This window comes from Paramormyrops kingsleyae, chromosome 20 (assembly GCF_048594095.1).
Source record: "Paramormyrops kingsleyae isolate MSU_618 chromosome 20, PKINGS_0.4, whole genome shotgun sequence".
Taxonomy (NCBI): Eukaryota; Metazoa; Chordata; class Actinopteri; order Osteoglossiformes; family Mormyridae; genus Paramormyrops; species Paramormyrops kingsleyae.
Window position 1 is genome coordinate 21959960 of NC_132816.1, and position 17872 is coordinate 21977831.

At 45.3% G+C, this 17872-nt stretch overlaps 2 protein-coding genes across 7 annotated transcripts in view; both read left to right on the forward strand.

Moving 5' to 3' along the window:
* LOC111848464 (E3 ubiquitin-protein ligase TRIM35-like) overlaps positions 1-17872 on the forward strand; it is a 172592-nt gene that overhangs the window by 2451 nt on the left and 152269 nt on the right. For 3 of the 6 annotated variants that reach the window (XM_072703245.1, XM_072703243.1, XM_072703241.1), the window contains exons 2-6: positions 157-252; positions 332-562; positions 863-885; positions 1142-1260; positions 2238-3531. In XM_072703245.1, the coding sequence (XP_072559346.1) occupies positions 157-252; positions 332-562; positions 863-885; positions 1142-1260; positions 2238-2899 (1131 nt within the window). In that variant the 3' untranslated portion in view covers positions 2900-3531. Of the gene's footprint in view, positions 1-156; positions 253-331; positions 563-862; positions 886-1141; positions 1261-2237; positions 3635-3737; positions 4288-17872 lie in introns of those variants that run through there. The other 3 variants (XM_072703242.1, XM_072703244.1, XM_072703246.1) reach the window with 2 other exon arrangements.
* Positions 5791-17757, forward strand: LOC111848463 (zinc-binding protein A33-like). Its single transcript, XM_072703251.1, has 6 exons — positions 5791-6226; positions 8195-8290; positions 8370-8600; positions 8813-8835; positions 11871-11989; positions 15637-17757. The coding sequence occupies exons 1-6, from the start codon at positions 5819-5821 to the stop codon at positions 16197-16199; spliced, it is 1440 nt and encodes a 479-aa protein (XP_072559352.1). The 5' UTR covers positions 5791-5818; the 3' UTR covers positions 16200-17757.

Here is a 17872-nt window from a genome sequence, read left to right on the forward strand (position 1 = left end):
TCCAGGTTCACCAAAACCCCATAATGGTAAACAGTTATAGAAGCTGGATGGATTGAGTTTTGTTTGTCTTTCTAACAATAATTTAAAAGCTGTGCATTGCATGTCAGTCATATGTTGACTGTATTTCTCATTTTACGTCTGTATATTTAATCTCAGGCGGAGCTCAGACGATCACTGATTACTTTAAAGGAAAAGCTGAAGAAATTTACAAAAGTTAAACAAGAGTTTGAGGAAACAGCCAAACACATCAAGGTATGGAGATTTATTCTGAGGAAGTAAAACCTCACTGTACAGATTAACTTCAGACTTACACGGCATTTCTCACTTTCAGAGTCAGTCCCAGCACACTGAGAAGAAGATAAAGGGGGAATTTGAGGAACTTCATCAGTTCCTGAGAGAGGAAGAGGAGGCCAGATTGACTGTACTGAGAGTGGAAGGGATGGAGAAGAGCGAGAGGATGAAGGAGAAGATTGACAACATCTCTAAACAGGTCTCCACGCTGTCAGAGAAGATCAGAGACATTGAGAAGGCCATGGGTGCTGAGGACGTCTCCTTCCTGAAGGTAGGAGCTTGATTTTCCTGCATTTTTCTGTGTGTTTGCTGACTGGGACAAACAGTCCTGCTGTGTGTCTGAAGCAGATATAAGGAGCTAAAACACCTTAGTCACACTGACCATTATTGGCCAATAATTTTGTTCTTTATGAATCAGTAGATACAACCACACCCAGTCCACGCTGAACATACAACCTGTATAAACAGACACCCTCAGAGAAGAAATCCCAGAGATTCTCACAAATGTCTGAAAGTTTGCCATATTGTCAGATTTTGTTTAACGTTTACGTGTGGTTTTTCCATTTTTCAGACTATCAAAGGCATCAAAGAAAAGTATGTAATAATTTTTATATATATATATTTTCAATTGCTACTTTAAGATACAATATTGAAAAGCTGCAATGATCTGAACCTGACCCCAGGTCTCTTAAAGAATAAACAGGAACAGTAATATAATATCTCCAGTGCAGGTGGGAGACTTTAATTATCCCAGTCAGCAAGTCTTCTGGACTGAGTGGAGTCACTGATGCTGCAGACTCACTTCAGACCCCACAGCATCACTGACTCCTGCCTGTCACTGTCTTTGCAGAGCCCAGTGCTCACTGCAGGACCCAGAGCTGGCTTCAGAGGCACTGATAGATGTGGCGAAACACCTGGGCTCTTTGAAATTCAGAGTCTGGGAGAAGATGCTGGGGACTGTGCAGTACAGTGAGTACTTGGGGAAATGGCTGTATAAAGCAGAGAGCAGTATCTGAGTGGGTTATACTGTCACTCACTGGGAGCTCAGCCTAGCAGCACTGGTACAGTGAGTACTGGGGGAAATTACTTTATAAAGCAGAGAGCAGAATCTGAGTGGGTTATACTGTCACTCACTGGGACCTCAGCCTAGCAGCACTGGTACAGTGAGTACTGGGGGAAATGGCTGTATAAAGCAGAGAGCAGTATCTGAATGGGTTATACTGTCACTCACTGGGAGCTCAGCCTAGCAGCACTGGTACAGTGAGTACTGGGGGAAATGGCTGTATAAAGCAGAGAGCAGAATATGAGGGGGTTATACTGTCACTCACTGGGACCTCAGCCTAGCAGCACTGGTACAGTGAGTACTGGGGGAAATGACTTTATAAAGCAGAGAGCAGAATCTGAGGGGGTTATATTGTCACTCACTGGGACCTCAGCCTAGCAGCACTGGTACAGTGAGTACTGGGGGAAATGGCTGTATAAAGCAGAGAGCAGTATCTGAATGGGTTATACTGTCACTCACTGGGAGCTCAGCCTAGCAGCACTGGTACAGTTAGTACTGGGGGAAATGGCTGTATAAAGCAGAAAGCAGAATCTGAGTGGATTATACTGTCACTCACTGGGAGCTCAGCCTAGCAGCACTGGTTCCATAGTCGGCTCCCTGATAGCTGTATGCCTGTGATCTGTGATCCTCCTCACTGGTCACTTTGGATGAAAGCGTCTGCTAAACCAGTAAATGTAAGTATATTGTACTGGAGAGCAGAGGGATGGGGTGTATAAAGAAAATCTATGTCTTTATTTGTGATTATTTAATTGTTAATGTGTTGATAGTATTTCTTAAATACTAACCAAAATACACAGTTTTTTGTTATAAAAGACTTATAACGCTGATGGTTTTTACTGTATTGAGACAGATTATTAACAGCAGCTTCTTCTCCAACCCACAGCTCCTGTGACTCTGGACCCAAACACTGCAGCCCCCTGGCTCTCAGTGTTTGATGATCTGACCAGTGTGAGAGACACTGGCGTTAAACAGCAACTTCCTGACAACCCAGAGAGATTCTCCCCCTGTGTGGGTGTGCTGGGATCTGAGGGGTTTAACTCAGGAAAACACAGCTGGGAGGTGGAGGTGGGGGACACACCTGAGTGGGATGTAGGAGTAGCAGCAGAGTCTGTTAACAGGAAGGGGGGGATTACATACAAGCCAGAGAATGGATTCTGGGTTATAGTTCTGAAGAAAGGTGATGTGTATACAGCATGCGATTCACCTCCAGCGCTCCTCAGTCTTAAGAAGACACCGCAGAGGATCAGAGTGCAGCTGGACTATGACAGGGGGGAGGTGTCCTTCTCCAACCCCGCTGACATGTCACTCATCTACACCTTTAAAGGCACATTCACTGGGAGCCTGTTCCCATTTTTCTCACCAGTTGGAAATAATAATGGAAGCTACACTGGAGCCTTGAAGCTCTGCCCAGTAAAGGTGTCTGTTGCCTTGTTTCCACCATGCCGGTGCAGGACTGGTTCTCGCTTACTGCCTTTTGAGAACCTGCCTGCAATTCCACTGATTTCAAAAAATTTCAGAATAGAAATGTTACGCAGGCGGAAGTGAGAGTGAAGGTTCATATGTATCCATTTTCTGGATTTATGTGTTTCGGTCTATAAGGTTTTTTAAGCTGCCGAACTGAAACACGCTTTCAGAGTGTGACCCGATGCGCTCTGTTGCTTTGCTTGTATCCACTTTTGTCTCCTTCAAGGCTGCATTTTACCTGCAGTTTACCTGCTTACTTCCTGTTATTTTACTGGTGTCAGTGAGGTTATTCTTCATTCTCTCTTGCTGTGTTACTGCTCTCCTTCTGAGGATCGCGGAATGACACACGCTGCTAAAAGCAGAACTTTGCTGTCCACCTCATGATCTCTTCGCTACTCAAGTGCCACAATATTAAATTTTATGACCCACAACATGTTTATAATTCCAGCAAATCAATCTTTCATTTTCCACCCAATAGAAAGCAATGTAATGTAATTCCGTTAATAAGCTGGCAAGTTGTTTCACTGTCGGAACTAGTTCTGGTTTGGGAAAATATCCGGCCCCAGCACAGTGTTGGTGGAAGCGAGGCATCTGACAGTGATGTCATCCCACTAAAAATGTCTGTGACAGTGATGTCATCCCGGTAAAGGTGTCTGTGACAGTGATGTCATCCCAGTAAAGGTGTCTGTGACAGTGATGTCATCCCAGTAAAGGTGTCTGGTGTCTGTGACAGTGACATCATCCCTGTAAAGGTGTCTGTGACAGTGATGTCATCCCAGTAAAGGTGTCTGTGACAGTGACATCATCCCTGTAAAGGTGTCTGTGACAGTGACATCATCTCTGTAAAGGTGTCTGTGACAGTGACGTCATCCCAGTAAAGGTGTCTGTGGTCTGTGACAGTGACGTCATCCCTGTAAAGGTGTCTGTAACAGTGACATCATCCCAGTAAGGCTATCTGGACCAGTCCCAGTGTACTAGTGAAAGGGGTCACATTAATAATCAGCTGTAAAGAGATTTTTACTTTGAGTTTCATGATAATTATTGACCTACAGCAGTGTTTCCAATCTGAGGATGATTGATGATTTTATGAATATGATTTAAAAATGGTGACGTGGGGTCTGAATTAGGACAGAGATGCTCTAGAGGGCAGAGCGAACCCATCTATCTGCAGCCCTGTGTACCTCAGTGAGTTAGCATGCTGTCCTCATGATCAGAAGTTTGCCGGGTCGAATCCCAGGGTGAGCAGAGTGATGTCACCGCCGGCCCCCTGAGTGAGGCCTTAACCCCGATTGCTCCGGCGCCTGTCTGACCCCCCACTCAAATGTATGATCTGGATAAAAGCATCTGCTCAGTAAGTAACTGTAAATCTCTGTAATGGAGCCTGAACGTCCCTCATGTCCCAGTGACGGTGTCACCTGTTAAAATACAGATTTTGGGTTTCATGTTATCTAACGATGTCATCTGAAGTGTCAAAGCCTGTTACACTAATCCCTGATTAATAAATCGTTATCAGCATGTTACTGCCTGTGATGCATTTGGACCAGGGGTGGGGAACCTGTTCCATGGAGGGCCGGTGTGGGTGCAGGTGTTTTTTTTTGTAAAATGTGTTTTTCATTATTCATTCATTTTTTTGGGGGGTGTACAAAGCATGATTTTCATTGGCCTGCCATCGCTTAATATGTATTTTTCATTGCTATATCGTCTCCTGAGAACTGAGATTAAAAATTAGAGTCCCTTTCTGTGGTCCGAGTACAGTTGTACAGTACTATAAAATACTGTACAGTGTATCTAATTATTACCGTATTTAATGCTAGTACATCTTACAGTTCCTGATTTATCAGTTACCTTATGAAAGCACATTGAAATTACGTATATATGGGGCCTGTGGATGGTTCCCTGTTATTCCCAGTTGGTCTTGGGACGCATCTCCCAGAACAGCTTACTGCTGAATTAGCACGAAAAACGCTTATTAATGTAGACGAAATGTAAGCTGCCGGTAATATAACAGACTTCACAGAGCAAACTGAAAGAAGAAACTACAATTATGGTAGCTCTTTCTGAGTACAACATTTATGTGCCTGCAAACTTCGAAACGGAGGAGGACATATCTGACAAACAGGAATATCTGACTCACTGTGGCATATCTGACTGTCGCATATCCCACCCTTGGGTACTTTTCCAGAAAGCATAGCTGCCAGTTGAATGGGTACAACTATGTAAGTTCCTAACAGGAGCTTTAGGGAGAGGTGCCCCTGGACAGCGATCCTGTGAAGCTTAGCATAGTAATTCAGGACAGTTTTTCCTCAAACTCATACCCACCTGTGCTCCTGCTTAGCGTAGAAATTCAGGACAGCTTTTCCTCACCCTCATACCCACCTGTGCTCCTGCTTAGCGTAGTAATTCAGGACAGCTTTTCCTCAAACTCATACCCACCTGTGCTCCTGCTCAGCGTAGTAATTCAGGACAGCTTTTCCTCAAACTCATACCCACCTGTGCTCCTGCTTAGCGTAGAAATTCAGGACAGCTTTTCCTCACCCTCATACCCACCTGTGGTCCTGCTTAGCGTAGTAATTCAGGGCGGCTTTTCTTTACCCTCATACCCACCTGTGGTCCTGCTTAGCGTAGTAATTCAGGGCGGCTTTTCCTTACCCTCATACCCACCTGTGGTCCTGCTTAGCGTAGTAATTCAGGGCGGCTTTTCCTTACCCTCATACCCACCTGTGCTCATTGCTCGTTTGCTCCGAACTGCATCCACCAGAGGCGGTCTTCTCGAAACACTCAGACCTCTGTGTCATGTTAATTCATCAAACCTGTACGAAATAATTCTATAATTAAATTTAAAAGGGAAGAAATGAACAATCTTCGTGATAGATGTACATATGCTCACATTTCATGACATTATCATTTATTTATTAAAGAGTTATAATCCCTCCATAGTGTCTTAACAGTGAAGTGAAACTAACCCCCCCCCGCCTGTCTGCCTTTAGACGCGCTGTAGACATGGCTGCTACAGATTCGTTCCTTGAGGAGGAGCTCTGCTGTTCTGTTTGCTCAGACTTCTTCAAGGATCCTGTTCTCCTGAAGTGCAGCCACAGCTTCTGTAAAGTCTGTCTGCAGAAGTTCTGGAAAGAGAACAGCTCTCGGGAGTGTCCATTATGCCGGAGGAAGTCCTCCGGGGAGGATCCTCCTGTCAACATTGTCTTAAGGAACATTGTGGAGTCATATTTACAGCAAAGGAGGGTTAGAAATGTGGCAGAGAAGAGTGAATCTCGCTGCAGTCTCCATGGGGAGAAGCTTCTACTCTTCTGTAAGAATGATCTGGAGCCCATCTGTCTGGTCTGTCAGACTGCAAGAAAGCACAGAAACCACCAGCTCTGCCCAGTGGAAGAAGCTGTACAGGATAAGAAGGTATTTTCTTCTGTGAAACACAATTTTGAAAACTGATGTTATTTATGCAGTGCTTTGCAGTTACACTTTACTGTGTTTACAAACATGTAGCTCACTCTGATCTCTTGTTTAGACTGTCTTGCTTCCACAAGCTTGATTATTTTTTTCTGTCATTAACTTTGCTTTTTACCACCTGCACCCCCACATTAAGAGTCCGTCAAGAAAATGTCCTTACATTTGTGTTTCGCCTGTTCCCAGCACATGTAAATAATAATAATAGTAATAATAAAAATACATTTATTTCAGACTCAAGTAGCATATGTATTTCGGGGGGATTCTGCTCCATATAACCCCCCCACAACAGCCCCTGATGTTATATTAATATCACTATGCATGAACCCCCTTGTAGCTGAAAATGTCATTACGAAATGTCAGCCTTTATATTTAGCAGTAATGTGGGTCATACTTCCATAGCCACTGACATTTAACACGAGGCAGCTGGCTAAATCATCTGATCCAAGGAAACATTTGCCCTATACTTCCTGGGTGTCCCCTGCCCGGTGCCCTGTACTTCCTGGGTGTCCCCTGCCCGGTGCCCTGTACTTCCTGGGTGTCCCCTGCCCGGTGCCCTGTACTTCCTGGGTGTCCCCTGCCCGATGTCCTGTACTTCCTGGGTGTCCCCTGCCTGGTGCCCTGTACTTCCTGGGTGTCCCCTGCCCGATGTCCTGTACTTCCTGGGTGTCCCCTGCCCAGTGCCCTGTACTTCCTGGGTGTCCCCTGCCCGGTGCCCTGTACTTCCTGGGTGTCCCCTGCCCGGTGCCCTGTACTTCCTGGGTGTCCCCTGCCCGATGTCCTGTACTTCCTGGGTGTCCCCTGCCTGGTGCCCTGTACTTCCTGGGTGTCCCCTACCCGGTGCCCTGTACTTCCTGGGTGTCCCCTGCCTGGTGCCCTGTACTTCCTGGGTGTCCCCTGCCTGGTGCCCTGTACTTCCTGGGTGTCCCCTGCCCGGTGCCCTGTACTTCCTGGGTGTCCCCTGCCTGGTGCCCTGTACTTCCTGAGTGTCCCCTGCCTGGTGCCCTGTACCTCCTGGGTGTGCTCTGTCCAGTGCCCTGTACTTCCTGGATGTCCCCTGCCCAGTACCCTGTACTTCTTGTGTGTCACCTACCCAGTGCCCTGTACTTCCTGGGTGTCCCTACCTAGTGCCCTGTACTTCCTGGGTGTCACCTGCCCAGTACCCTGTACCTCCTGGGTCTCCCCTGCACAGTGCCCTGTACATCCTAGGTGTCCCCTGCCCAGTACTCTGTACCTCCTGGGTCTCCCCTGCCCAGTGCCCTGTACATCCTGGATTGAACTCCAGGTTCACCAAGACCCCATAATGGATAAACGATTATGGAAGTTGGTTGGCTGGAATTTTGTGTTTATTGATAACAATATTATAAAAGAAGCCTTAGCTGAAACCAAGTGATTTCCAAGACCAGAGTATATTGAGACCGAGACAAGACCAAGACCAAGGCAGGGCAAGACCGAGACAAGACCAGAAACAGTCTACATAACACAACACACTATAAGATTCGGGCTTGGCAGTTTGGCCTAAAATTTCTGTCACAGTGTAATTTGAACAATAGACGTTTTTTCTTAAAATTTCAATATAAATGCTTCTGTACGAATGTAACATTTTTACAATACCTTATTGGTTGCATTTGAACTTTGAAGCAGGATGTTTTACGCCCAATCACAGTTCTGTGTTAACAAAAACATGAGCATTAAGCTGTTGTGATAAATATTGAGGGGTTTTGATGAGTGGTCTTGACTGGTCTTGAAATTAAACCTCAAGTCCTCTGTCCGAGACCAAGACAAGATTGAGTCAAAATTAAGTTGATTCTGAAACGAGACCAAGATCACAAAAAAGTGGTCTCGAATACTACAACCTTACATGTCAATCATATATTGACTGTATCTCTCATTATATGTCTATATATTTAATCTCAGGAGGATCTCAGAGCTTCACTGATTCCATTAAAGGAAAAGCTGGAGAAGTTGACAAAAGTTAAACAAGAGTTTGAGGAAACAGCCACACACATCAAGGTATGGAGATTTATTCTGAGGAAGTAAAACCTCACTGTACAGATTAACTTCAGACTTACACGGCATTTCTCACTTTCAGAGTCAGTCCCAGCACACTGAGAAGAGGATAAAGGAGGAATTTGAGGAACTCCATCAGTTCCTGAAAGAGGAAGAGGAGGCCAGACTGGCTATACTGAGAGTGGAAGAGATGGAGAAGAGCGAGAGGATGAAGGAGAAGATAGAGAACATCTCCAAACAGGTCTCCACCCTGTCAGAGAAGATCAGAGACATTGAGAAGGCCATGGGTGCTGAGGACGTCTCCTTCCTGAAGGTAGGAGCTTGATTTTCCTTCATTGTTCTGTGTGTTTGCTGACTGGGACAAACAGTCCTGCTGTGTGTCAGAAGCAGATATAAGAGTTAAAACATCTCAGTGTCACTGACCATTTTCACACAGCAATTTCATTCTTTATGTTGTCTGATGGTTTGTCGTGGAAAATAATATATTTTTCATAAATACTTCAATTTAATTTTCTTCTTTTTCAGACTTTGAAGAACATCAAGGAAAAGTATGTAATAACTATCTATGTTTTTAATGACTGTTTATCCAATCAAGTTTGAGATCAGCTGTAAACAATCTCAGAATTTGTAGACAATGAGATGGGAACCCCTGCCTACCTGCCTCTCTCTCTTACACACACACACACACACACACACACACACACACACACACACACACAGACAGACAGACCTGTACTCATATCTTTGTGATTATTTGTCCATTCACTTCCATGGGAAAACCCAAAATCCAAAAATGACAACCTTAATCCCTACCCAGCCCTAACCTTAACCATGAGTAACCAAACAAAATACATTTTTGGTTTTTTGATTGCAGTCATCAATTTTTACAAAATTGAGATTATACTTATGGGGACTGGAAAAATGGTCCCCACAATATCAAAATAACAGGCTTTTATCATGTTGTGGGGGCATTTGGTCCCCACAACATAAGGTATAACTGGACCACACACAACCATAGAAAATATAACAAGTACACACACGGTGTTAAGTAGTGAAGAAGTGGTAATAGAGAGATTGTAGATAGGGATATGTCTCACACCGCTGCAAGTAAAGATTGGGTATTGCTGCCTATGAATCAGGATGACTTTGCTGTAAGCTGTTCCCAGGGTGCAGAAGAAGGTACGTCTGGCCTGTAGACAGCTACCTGTGATCCCACCACTGGAGGTCCTGAGAGTCGTGTGGGAGATGCCCGACAGCGGCAAAGTGGTCTGTGGCTTTGACTACGGTGAACTGGGTTTGCATGTCTTCTAGGTAGTCAGTGGTGCAACAGACTCCTTGATATCTGACCTGCATCGGGTGGGTTAAAGGGGGACGAATGGGAGGCCTTGAATTTTATCATCATGCCTGAGCCGAAACAGGGCAACAAGCCTGACAGTCATCCAAACATTGATGGTACAGAATTCGGGAAAAGGGACTGACTGAACTCGACCCAGGGATCAAGCAATTCATGCAAGAATTTCTGATTCATCGGGATGGAGATGAGTAACCCGCTTGCAATGGGGACGGAGATGAGTAACCCGCTTGCAATGGGGACGGAGATGAGTAACCCGCTTGCAATGGGGACGGAGATGAGTAACCCGCTTGCAATGGGGACGGAGATGAGTAACCCGCTTGCAATGGGGACGGAGATGAGTAACCCGCTTGCAATGGGGACGGAGCTGAGTAACCCGCTTGCAATGGGGACGGAGATGAGTAACCCGCTTGCAATGGGGACGGAGATGAGTAACCCGCTTGCAATGGGGACGGAGATGAGTAACCCGCTTGCAATGGGGACGGAGATGAGTAACCCGCTTGCAATGGGGACGGAGATGAGTAACCCACTTGCAAAGGAGAACGCCATTAGTAATGCTGTAAATAAGATCATGTTAAATGTGTTTGCTTCTGTTGATGCATGCTATTAATAATAAAGTCTGTTAATGAAAAACAACGTGGGGATGTTTTGGCAGTGATCATGCATGTTCTTGCTTTCATAGAATGTTATTATAAATAAAAGAAGTCTGTGAATGTTATTGCTGGGAAAAAGTCTTGCTTACCCAGGTGTTTCGGAGAGACGAAACTCCAGAGGCTGTCATACATGCATGTCTATCATATATACCTGACAATGTATTTGATTGGAATCACATTTTAACTTTGTATGCCTTAACTGTAAATGTAGCTGCGCTCATGCTTCAGAATAACCAGCATATCAGCTGCTTTCTGCCATCCGTACCTGTATCGCGGAAAAAGCTACTACATTGACCTTATTGCACGTGATGTCACTCATTTACATTAATAAGTGCCACAGATGTAAATAATCATTTTTTTAACTGTACACCCATGGAAAAGTATTTTATATTTAATCCTGAAAAAGAAAACACAAAACTACGCTAATGGTACCTATAAAAAGCATGCCGGCTTCAAAGACTACAGCCCAGCTCTTAAAGCAGACACACTATGACCCCCCGACACGCGGGGTCACCTGGGGCTCCAGCAGGCAGCAGAGAGCCGCGGAGGAAGAAGCGGGGAGAAAACGAGACCAGGGGGAGGTCAGAGAGTGGTTATCCAGGCAGGACGCTTACGCTTTGCACAGACCCCTGTGTCAGTGGCTGCTTCATGCGACATGCAGGGGCTGGTCCTGGACAGCAGTGGGTTAAAGTTTCTGCTCACTGTCATCAATTTGTTTTCCAAAAAGAACTATGCTCACGCGTTAAAAGGCAAGACGGGTGTGACTGTCACACGGGAACCTTTGATTCTCATTTAACCATTAAGTTACAGACAGATGCCGGTGAAAAGTTTTTAAATTAGATTTTTCAGAAACTTTCAGAAAAAGTCACTGGAAAGGGGTTTGTGGCGCTCCTGACATCTTTGCAAGGGGACGAAGGTCCAAGTCTTTAGAGTCCTGGAGCTCCCTGTCTTGCTGTATGGTTGTGAGACATGGACACTATCCAGTGAGCTGAGACGAAGACGGGACTCCTTCGGTACTGTGTCTCTTTGGAGGATCTTTGCGTACCGCTGGTTTGACTTTGTGTCAAATGAGCGGTTGCTAGAGGAGTCCTGAATCCCGAATGAGGCTCATTACCTGCATTATGAGGGAGCGTCAGCTACGGCACTACAGCCATGTGGCACGTTTCCCTGAGGGTGATCCGGCTCGCAGGATCCTCATTGCTGAGGACCCAAGCAGCTGGACCAGGCCGAGGCGACACCCACCTGGGTGCAGCAGATGGACGCCCATTTCCAGAGGATGGGACTGGACTGTGTGTTGGCCTAGGGAGGATTTTTTGAATCTACTGTATTTTCAACTTCCACAATAGCCAGTCGTGAGTTCTCAGTAATCGAAGTCGACCCACTGAATGCCTGGAGATCTTATTCTGTTACTGTTGTATTTAATACTGTTATAACTCACTGATCAACCTACTTATTCGATCTGTCATATTCACTCCTGTAGACTGACCGTGCTGCAGACTCTCAGCCACCTTCCTCTGCAGTGTTTGACTCACTTCAGACCCCACAGCATCACTGACTCTTTCTGTCACTGTCTTTGCAGAGCCCAGTGCTCACTGCAGGACCCAATTCTGGCTTCAGGGCTGCTGATAGATGTGGCCAAACACCTGGGCTCTTTGAAATTCAGAATCTGGAAGAAGATCCTGGGGACTGTGCAGTACAGTGAGTACTGGGGGAAATGGCTGTATAATGCAGAGAGCAGTATCTGAGTGGGTTATACTGTCACTCACTGGGAGCTCAGCCTAGCAGCACTGGTACAGTGAGTACTGGGGGAAATGGCTGTATAAAGCAGAGAGCAGTATCTGAGTGGGTTATACTGTCACTCACTGGGAGCTCAGCCTAGCAGCACTGATACAGTGAGTACTGGGGGAAATGGCTGTATAAAGCAGAGAGCAGTATCTGAGTGGGTTATGCTGTCACTCACTGGGAGCTCAGGCTAGCAGCACTGGTACAGTGAGTACTGGGGGAAATGGCTGTATAAAGCAGAGAACAGTATCTGAGTGGTTATACTGTCAGTCACTGGGAGCTCAGCCTAGCAGCACTGGTACAGTGAGTACTGGGGGAAATGGCTGTATAAAGCAGAGAACAGTATCTGAGTGGGTTATACTGTCAGTCACTGGGAGCTCAGCCTAGCAGCACTGGTACAGTGAGTACTGGGAGAAATGGCTGTATAAAGCAGAGCGCAGTATCTGAGTGGTTATACTGTCACTCACTGGGAGCTCAGGCTAGCAGCACTGGTACAGTGAGTACTGGGGGAAATGGCTGTATAATGCAGAGAGCAGTATCTGAGTGGTTATACTGTCACTCACTGGGATCTCAGGCTAGCAGCACTGGTACAGTGAGTACTAGGGGAAATGGCTGTATAAAGCAGAGAGCAGTATCTGAGTGGTTATACTGTCACTCACTGGGAGCTCAGCCTAGCAGCACTGGTACAGTGAGTACTGGGGGAAATGGCTGTATAAAGCAGAGAGCAGTATCTGAGTGGTTATACTGTCACTCACTGGGAGCTCAGGCTAGCAGCACTGGTACAGTGAGTACTGGGGGAAATGGCTGTATAAAGCAGAGAGCAGTATCTGAGTGGGTTATACTGTCAGTCACTGGGAGCTCAGCCTAGCAGCACTGGTACAGTGAGTACTGGGGGAAATGGCTGTATAATGCAGAGAGCAGTATCTGAGTGGGTTATACTGTCAGTCACTGGGAGCTCAGCCTAGCAGCACTGGTACAGTGAGTACTGGGGAAATGGCTGTATAAAACAGAGAGCAGTATCTGAGGGGGTTATACTGTCACTCACTGGGAGCTCAGCCTAGCAGCACTGGTACAGTGAGTACTGGGGGAAATGGCTGTATAATGCAGAGAGCAGTATCTGAGTGGGTTATACTGTCAGTCACTGGGAGCTCAGCCTAGCAGCACTGGTACAGTGAGTACTAGGGGAAATGGCTGTATAAAGCAGAGAGCAGTATCTGAGTGGTTATACTGTCACTCACTGGGAGCTCAGGCTAGCAGCACTGGTACAGTGAGTACTGGGGGAAATGGCTGTATAAAGCAGAGAGCAGTATCTGAGTGGTTATACTGTCACTCACTGGGAGCTCAGCCTAGCAGCACTGGTACAGTGAGTACTGGGGGAAATGGCTATATAAAGCAGAGAGCGGTATCTGAGTGGTTATACTGTCACTCACTGGGAGCTCAGCCTAGCAGCACTGGTACAGTGAGTACTGGGGGAAATGGCTGTATAAAGCAGAGAGCAGTATCTGAGTGGTTATACTGTCACTCACTGGGAGCTCAGCCTAGCAGCACTGGTACAGTGAGTACTGGGGGAAATGGCTGCATGAAGCAGAGAGCAGTGTCTGAGTGGGTTATCCTGTCACTCACTGGGACTTGTAAATGCTTATTTAAATTATAATTTATTCAAATTGTTGTTTAAATTATTGGTTAAATTACCATTTAATGATACTAGCAACTAGTTATGGACAAAATAACGCTTCATGAGCCATTTGCTATATTTTTTGACTCCACTAGATGGAGCTCTATGTCCAAAGCAGGACAGGAAGCCTGTGCCAAAGCAAACCAAGATCACCATCTACAGCAAACGGCTCATGAAGAGTATTTCTGTCCATCACTACGAGCAACCATTAAAATTATCCGTCAAATCTCCTATCTTACTCAGTGGGTAGACTCTAAACAAAACCTAACATGTAACTGATTACTTTGTAAACTAAGCCACACCAGATCGATCTCACCAAGGCGACTGAATTCTCATTTATTGTTTGTTCCGTCCTGGGAACAGACTCATTACAGAAATTTCCTAACTTGCAGATCCTATCTTAACTGCTTGGTAACCATGGTAACTACGGTTAGGACCTGATTTAAGAAAAAAGTAATTGCTTCTAAGTCAATATATATATATATTCCCGCGGACCCCATACATGCTGATGATTTTCATGTACATACATACGGTACGCATTGTAAGGAATTACCAACATTAAAAACAGTCAAAATAAAGTTCATTGTACATTATTGCACAGTACTGACGGGGATTTTTACATTTTATCCTAATTATAAAGAAATGATACAGCAATTTAAAAATATCATACATCAAAGGATAACGGAGCAATGTAAATCATGCTGATATATAACGATCAAAGGGTGAGGGAACTATGAACACAAAGTCAAAACTCACACGCGTAAATATGCCACTCGCGAGCGCAAAAGTAAAACTCGCGAGCACAGGACGAATAGCCGCGTGCGCGTTCATCATAATATCACCTTCTCTAATGTATTTTTCTCCTCCCAACGTCATGGTTATGCATTAAGCGCATTTCCTTCGGCCGCTCTCTGCGCTCGAGGAAAATTTCTGCGCTCGCGTTCTGCCGGGGGGAGGTTTTGACAGTTAAGGGGGCGGAGTCATGCCCCTAAATCTGCAATGTAATGCCCCTTTGGGAATTGATTTACAAAAAATATCTTCACATGGAGACACACTGTAAAACTATTAAACTGATAACGTAGATGCAGCTCAGGTTCAGAGAGGCCATACGTCAACACGGGGGGAACAGGCACCCCCAGGGACAAGGCAGCAGACAGCTCAAAGAACATAAACAAAAATAAGTTTGCCTATAGTTAATACTATGTGGTAGCCAGTGAACGAGCTTATTTAGGATTTGGGGAAGTTACGACGTAGTACTGCGCCAGGATCGAACAGTCCAAACACGGTTTTAAATGAGAACTCAATCGACTGGGTGAGATCGATCTGTTGTGACTTACTTTGCAATGTAACCGAATGGATATTATGTTTTGTTTAGAGCCCGACCGCTGAGTTCAATCGGTGACAGATAATTTTAATGGTTGTTGGTACTGAAACTGTAATTTAAATAATCACTTAAATGACATATTCATTCAATTGAGAGCTCAATCTAGCAGCAATTTCAATTATTAAAAAATCATATAAATTACATTTGCTTATTGAGTATTGTCACAAAAGACCCCTCATAAGCTGAAGATTGGATGTAAAAAGAAAACCTTTAGTTTAGTTTTTATTAACATTTAAAAAATTGGCATTATTCTTAAAAATGACAGATATCTGTTTCAGAAAGTTTTTAATCATTATTTCCAGATTTCACACAAACCTATATAACTAAACTGACACTTAAAAAGTAACAAAGTAACCTGTTATCCTAACCCATTCATTTTTCTAGTTTCCATATAATCACTGTATTGATAATATTACTTCACTGAAAGATATTAATGTTATAACACTGATGGTTTTTACTGTATTGAGACAGATTATTAACTGCAGCTTCCTCTTCATCCCACAGCTCCTGTGACTCTGGACCCAAACACTGCAGCCCCCTGGCTCTCAGTGTCTGATGATCTGACCAGTGTGAGAGACACTGATGTTTATCAGCAACTTCCTGACAACCCAGAGAGATTCTCCCCCTGTGTGTGTGTGCTGGGATCTAAGGGGTTTAGCTCAGGAAAACACAGCTGGGAGGTGGAGGTGGGGGACACACCTAAGTGGGATGTAGGAGTAGCAGCAGAGTCTGTTAACAGGAAGGGGGGGATTTCATGCAGCCCAGAGGATGGATTCTGGGTTGTAGTTCTGAGGAAAGGTGATGTGTATACAGCATGTGATTCACTACCAACACGCCTGAGACTGAAGAGGAAACCGCAGAGGATCAGAGTGCAGCTGGACTATGACAGGGGGGAGGTGTCCTTCTCCAACCCCGCTGACATGTCACTCATCTACACCTTTAAAGGCACATTCACTGGGAGCCTGTTTCCATTCTTTTCTCCATATTTAAAAGAAGATGGCAAAAATGCTGGAGCCTTCAAGATTTGCCCAATGAAGATGTCTGTGACAGTGATGTCATCCCAATAAAATTGTTTCACACGCAGATGCCCACGCATGCACTGAGGCAGACCCACACACGGACGGCCACGCATGCACTGAGGCAGACCCACACGCAGACGCCCACGCATGCACTGAGGCAGACCCACACGCAGACGCCCACGCATGCACTGAGGCAGACCCACACGCAGAAGGCCACGCATGCACTGAGGCAGACCCACACGCAGACGGCCACGCATGCACTGAGGCAGACCCACACGCAGACGCCCACGCATGCACTGAGGCAGACCCACACGCAGACGCCCACGCATGCACTGAGGCAGACCCACACGCAGAAGGCCACGCATGCACTGAGGCAGACCCACACGCAGACGGCCACGCATGCACTGAGGCAGACCCACACGCAGACGGCCACGCATGCAGTGAGGCAGACCCACACGCAGACGGCCACACATGCACATGGACCCCCACCCCCCTCAGCCTAACGTGTCCCCACCCAGCTTCTACACCAGGCCTGTCTCCTCGCCACAACACCTACAGTGAAGTATCAGATGAGTCCTTCTCCTCTTGGCATGGGGCCTTCAGTCACCTTGCCCTGAAAGAGCAGAGATGATGTTTGCTGCCTTCATACCAAAAGCGTCACATGGGCGATGGGTTACTTACGTCAGTCCAGAGCTGTCTGTATACAGATATACGCTAAGCAGAGCTGTCACGATTACTCGATTAAACTGAATTATTAAAAAGCGTTAATTAAAATTTGCCGGAAGGAAGACGGGGCATAGTGGATGAGGGTGTAAAGAACGAAATCATCGTTTGTGTAGAAGCACTTCACATTAAAAGTGAATGTAGTTGTCTGTTAGCATTGCAATCAGAACCACGGCACGACTGCAAAGCAAATGCATGTTAAAAGAAGACATTCAGATATCATCAATAACAATGTGAGGTCAGCCATAGCTAGACGTCCTATTTAACCTCACGAAGCAGCCTAGCCTGTCCCTGTCGTCACTTTGACTATATTTTGCTTATTGTGATTCCTATACGTCAAAATAATCGCTGCTAAAACAAAGGTTACCCCGTCGCTTAGCCTCATCATTTTATATAATATGTTACATACTAGCCGTTTAACATGAGTTATTTTTAATGCATTGTGTGTTTTGAGTAGGGCTGAACAAGATTAGAAACAGATCATTTGTTACTGTCAGATTGTGATACTTAGGAATTGAAAAATAACTATATAGCCAAATGTAGTCATTATAAAATACGAAATATTTCCAAAGAGCGGAATATGAATGACTTTTCATGACCATGTCTTGTTCGCCTTTCTTCTCTTCACTCAATTTTTGCTTAATTTCTCATAAACATGCCCCACAGTCTATGAATCAGTCCAACAGAAAAGACGAAATGGATATTGGTCTCGGAGATCGCATGCAGTGCTCATTCAAAAGCGCTGCGGAAAACTTCAGACTAATTTTTTTAAACCAATATTATATAACATTAAAAAGGAACTATCATTAAAATTGCAAAGCTTGCAAAGTTTGGTTTCCTGTGACTAAATAAATGTTTTAGCGCAACTGCTTGATGGTTTGAACCCAGCAGACTATCACGGTCCTTGCAATGTGCATGAAATGCCACGTTGGTATTAACGCTGCACATTGTGGCAGCCTGTCAGGGCGGCACGGCGGGTAGCGGTCGTCACACACCGC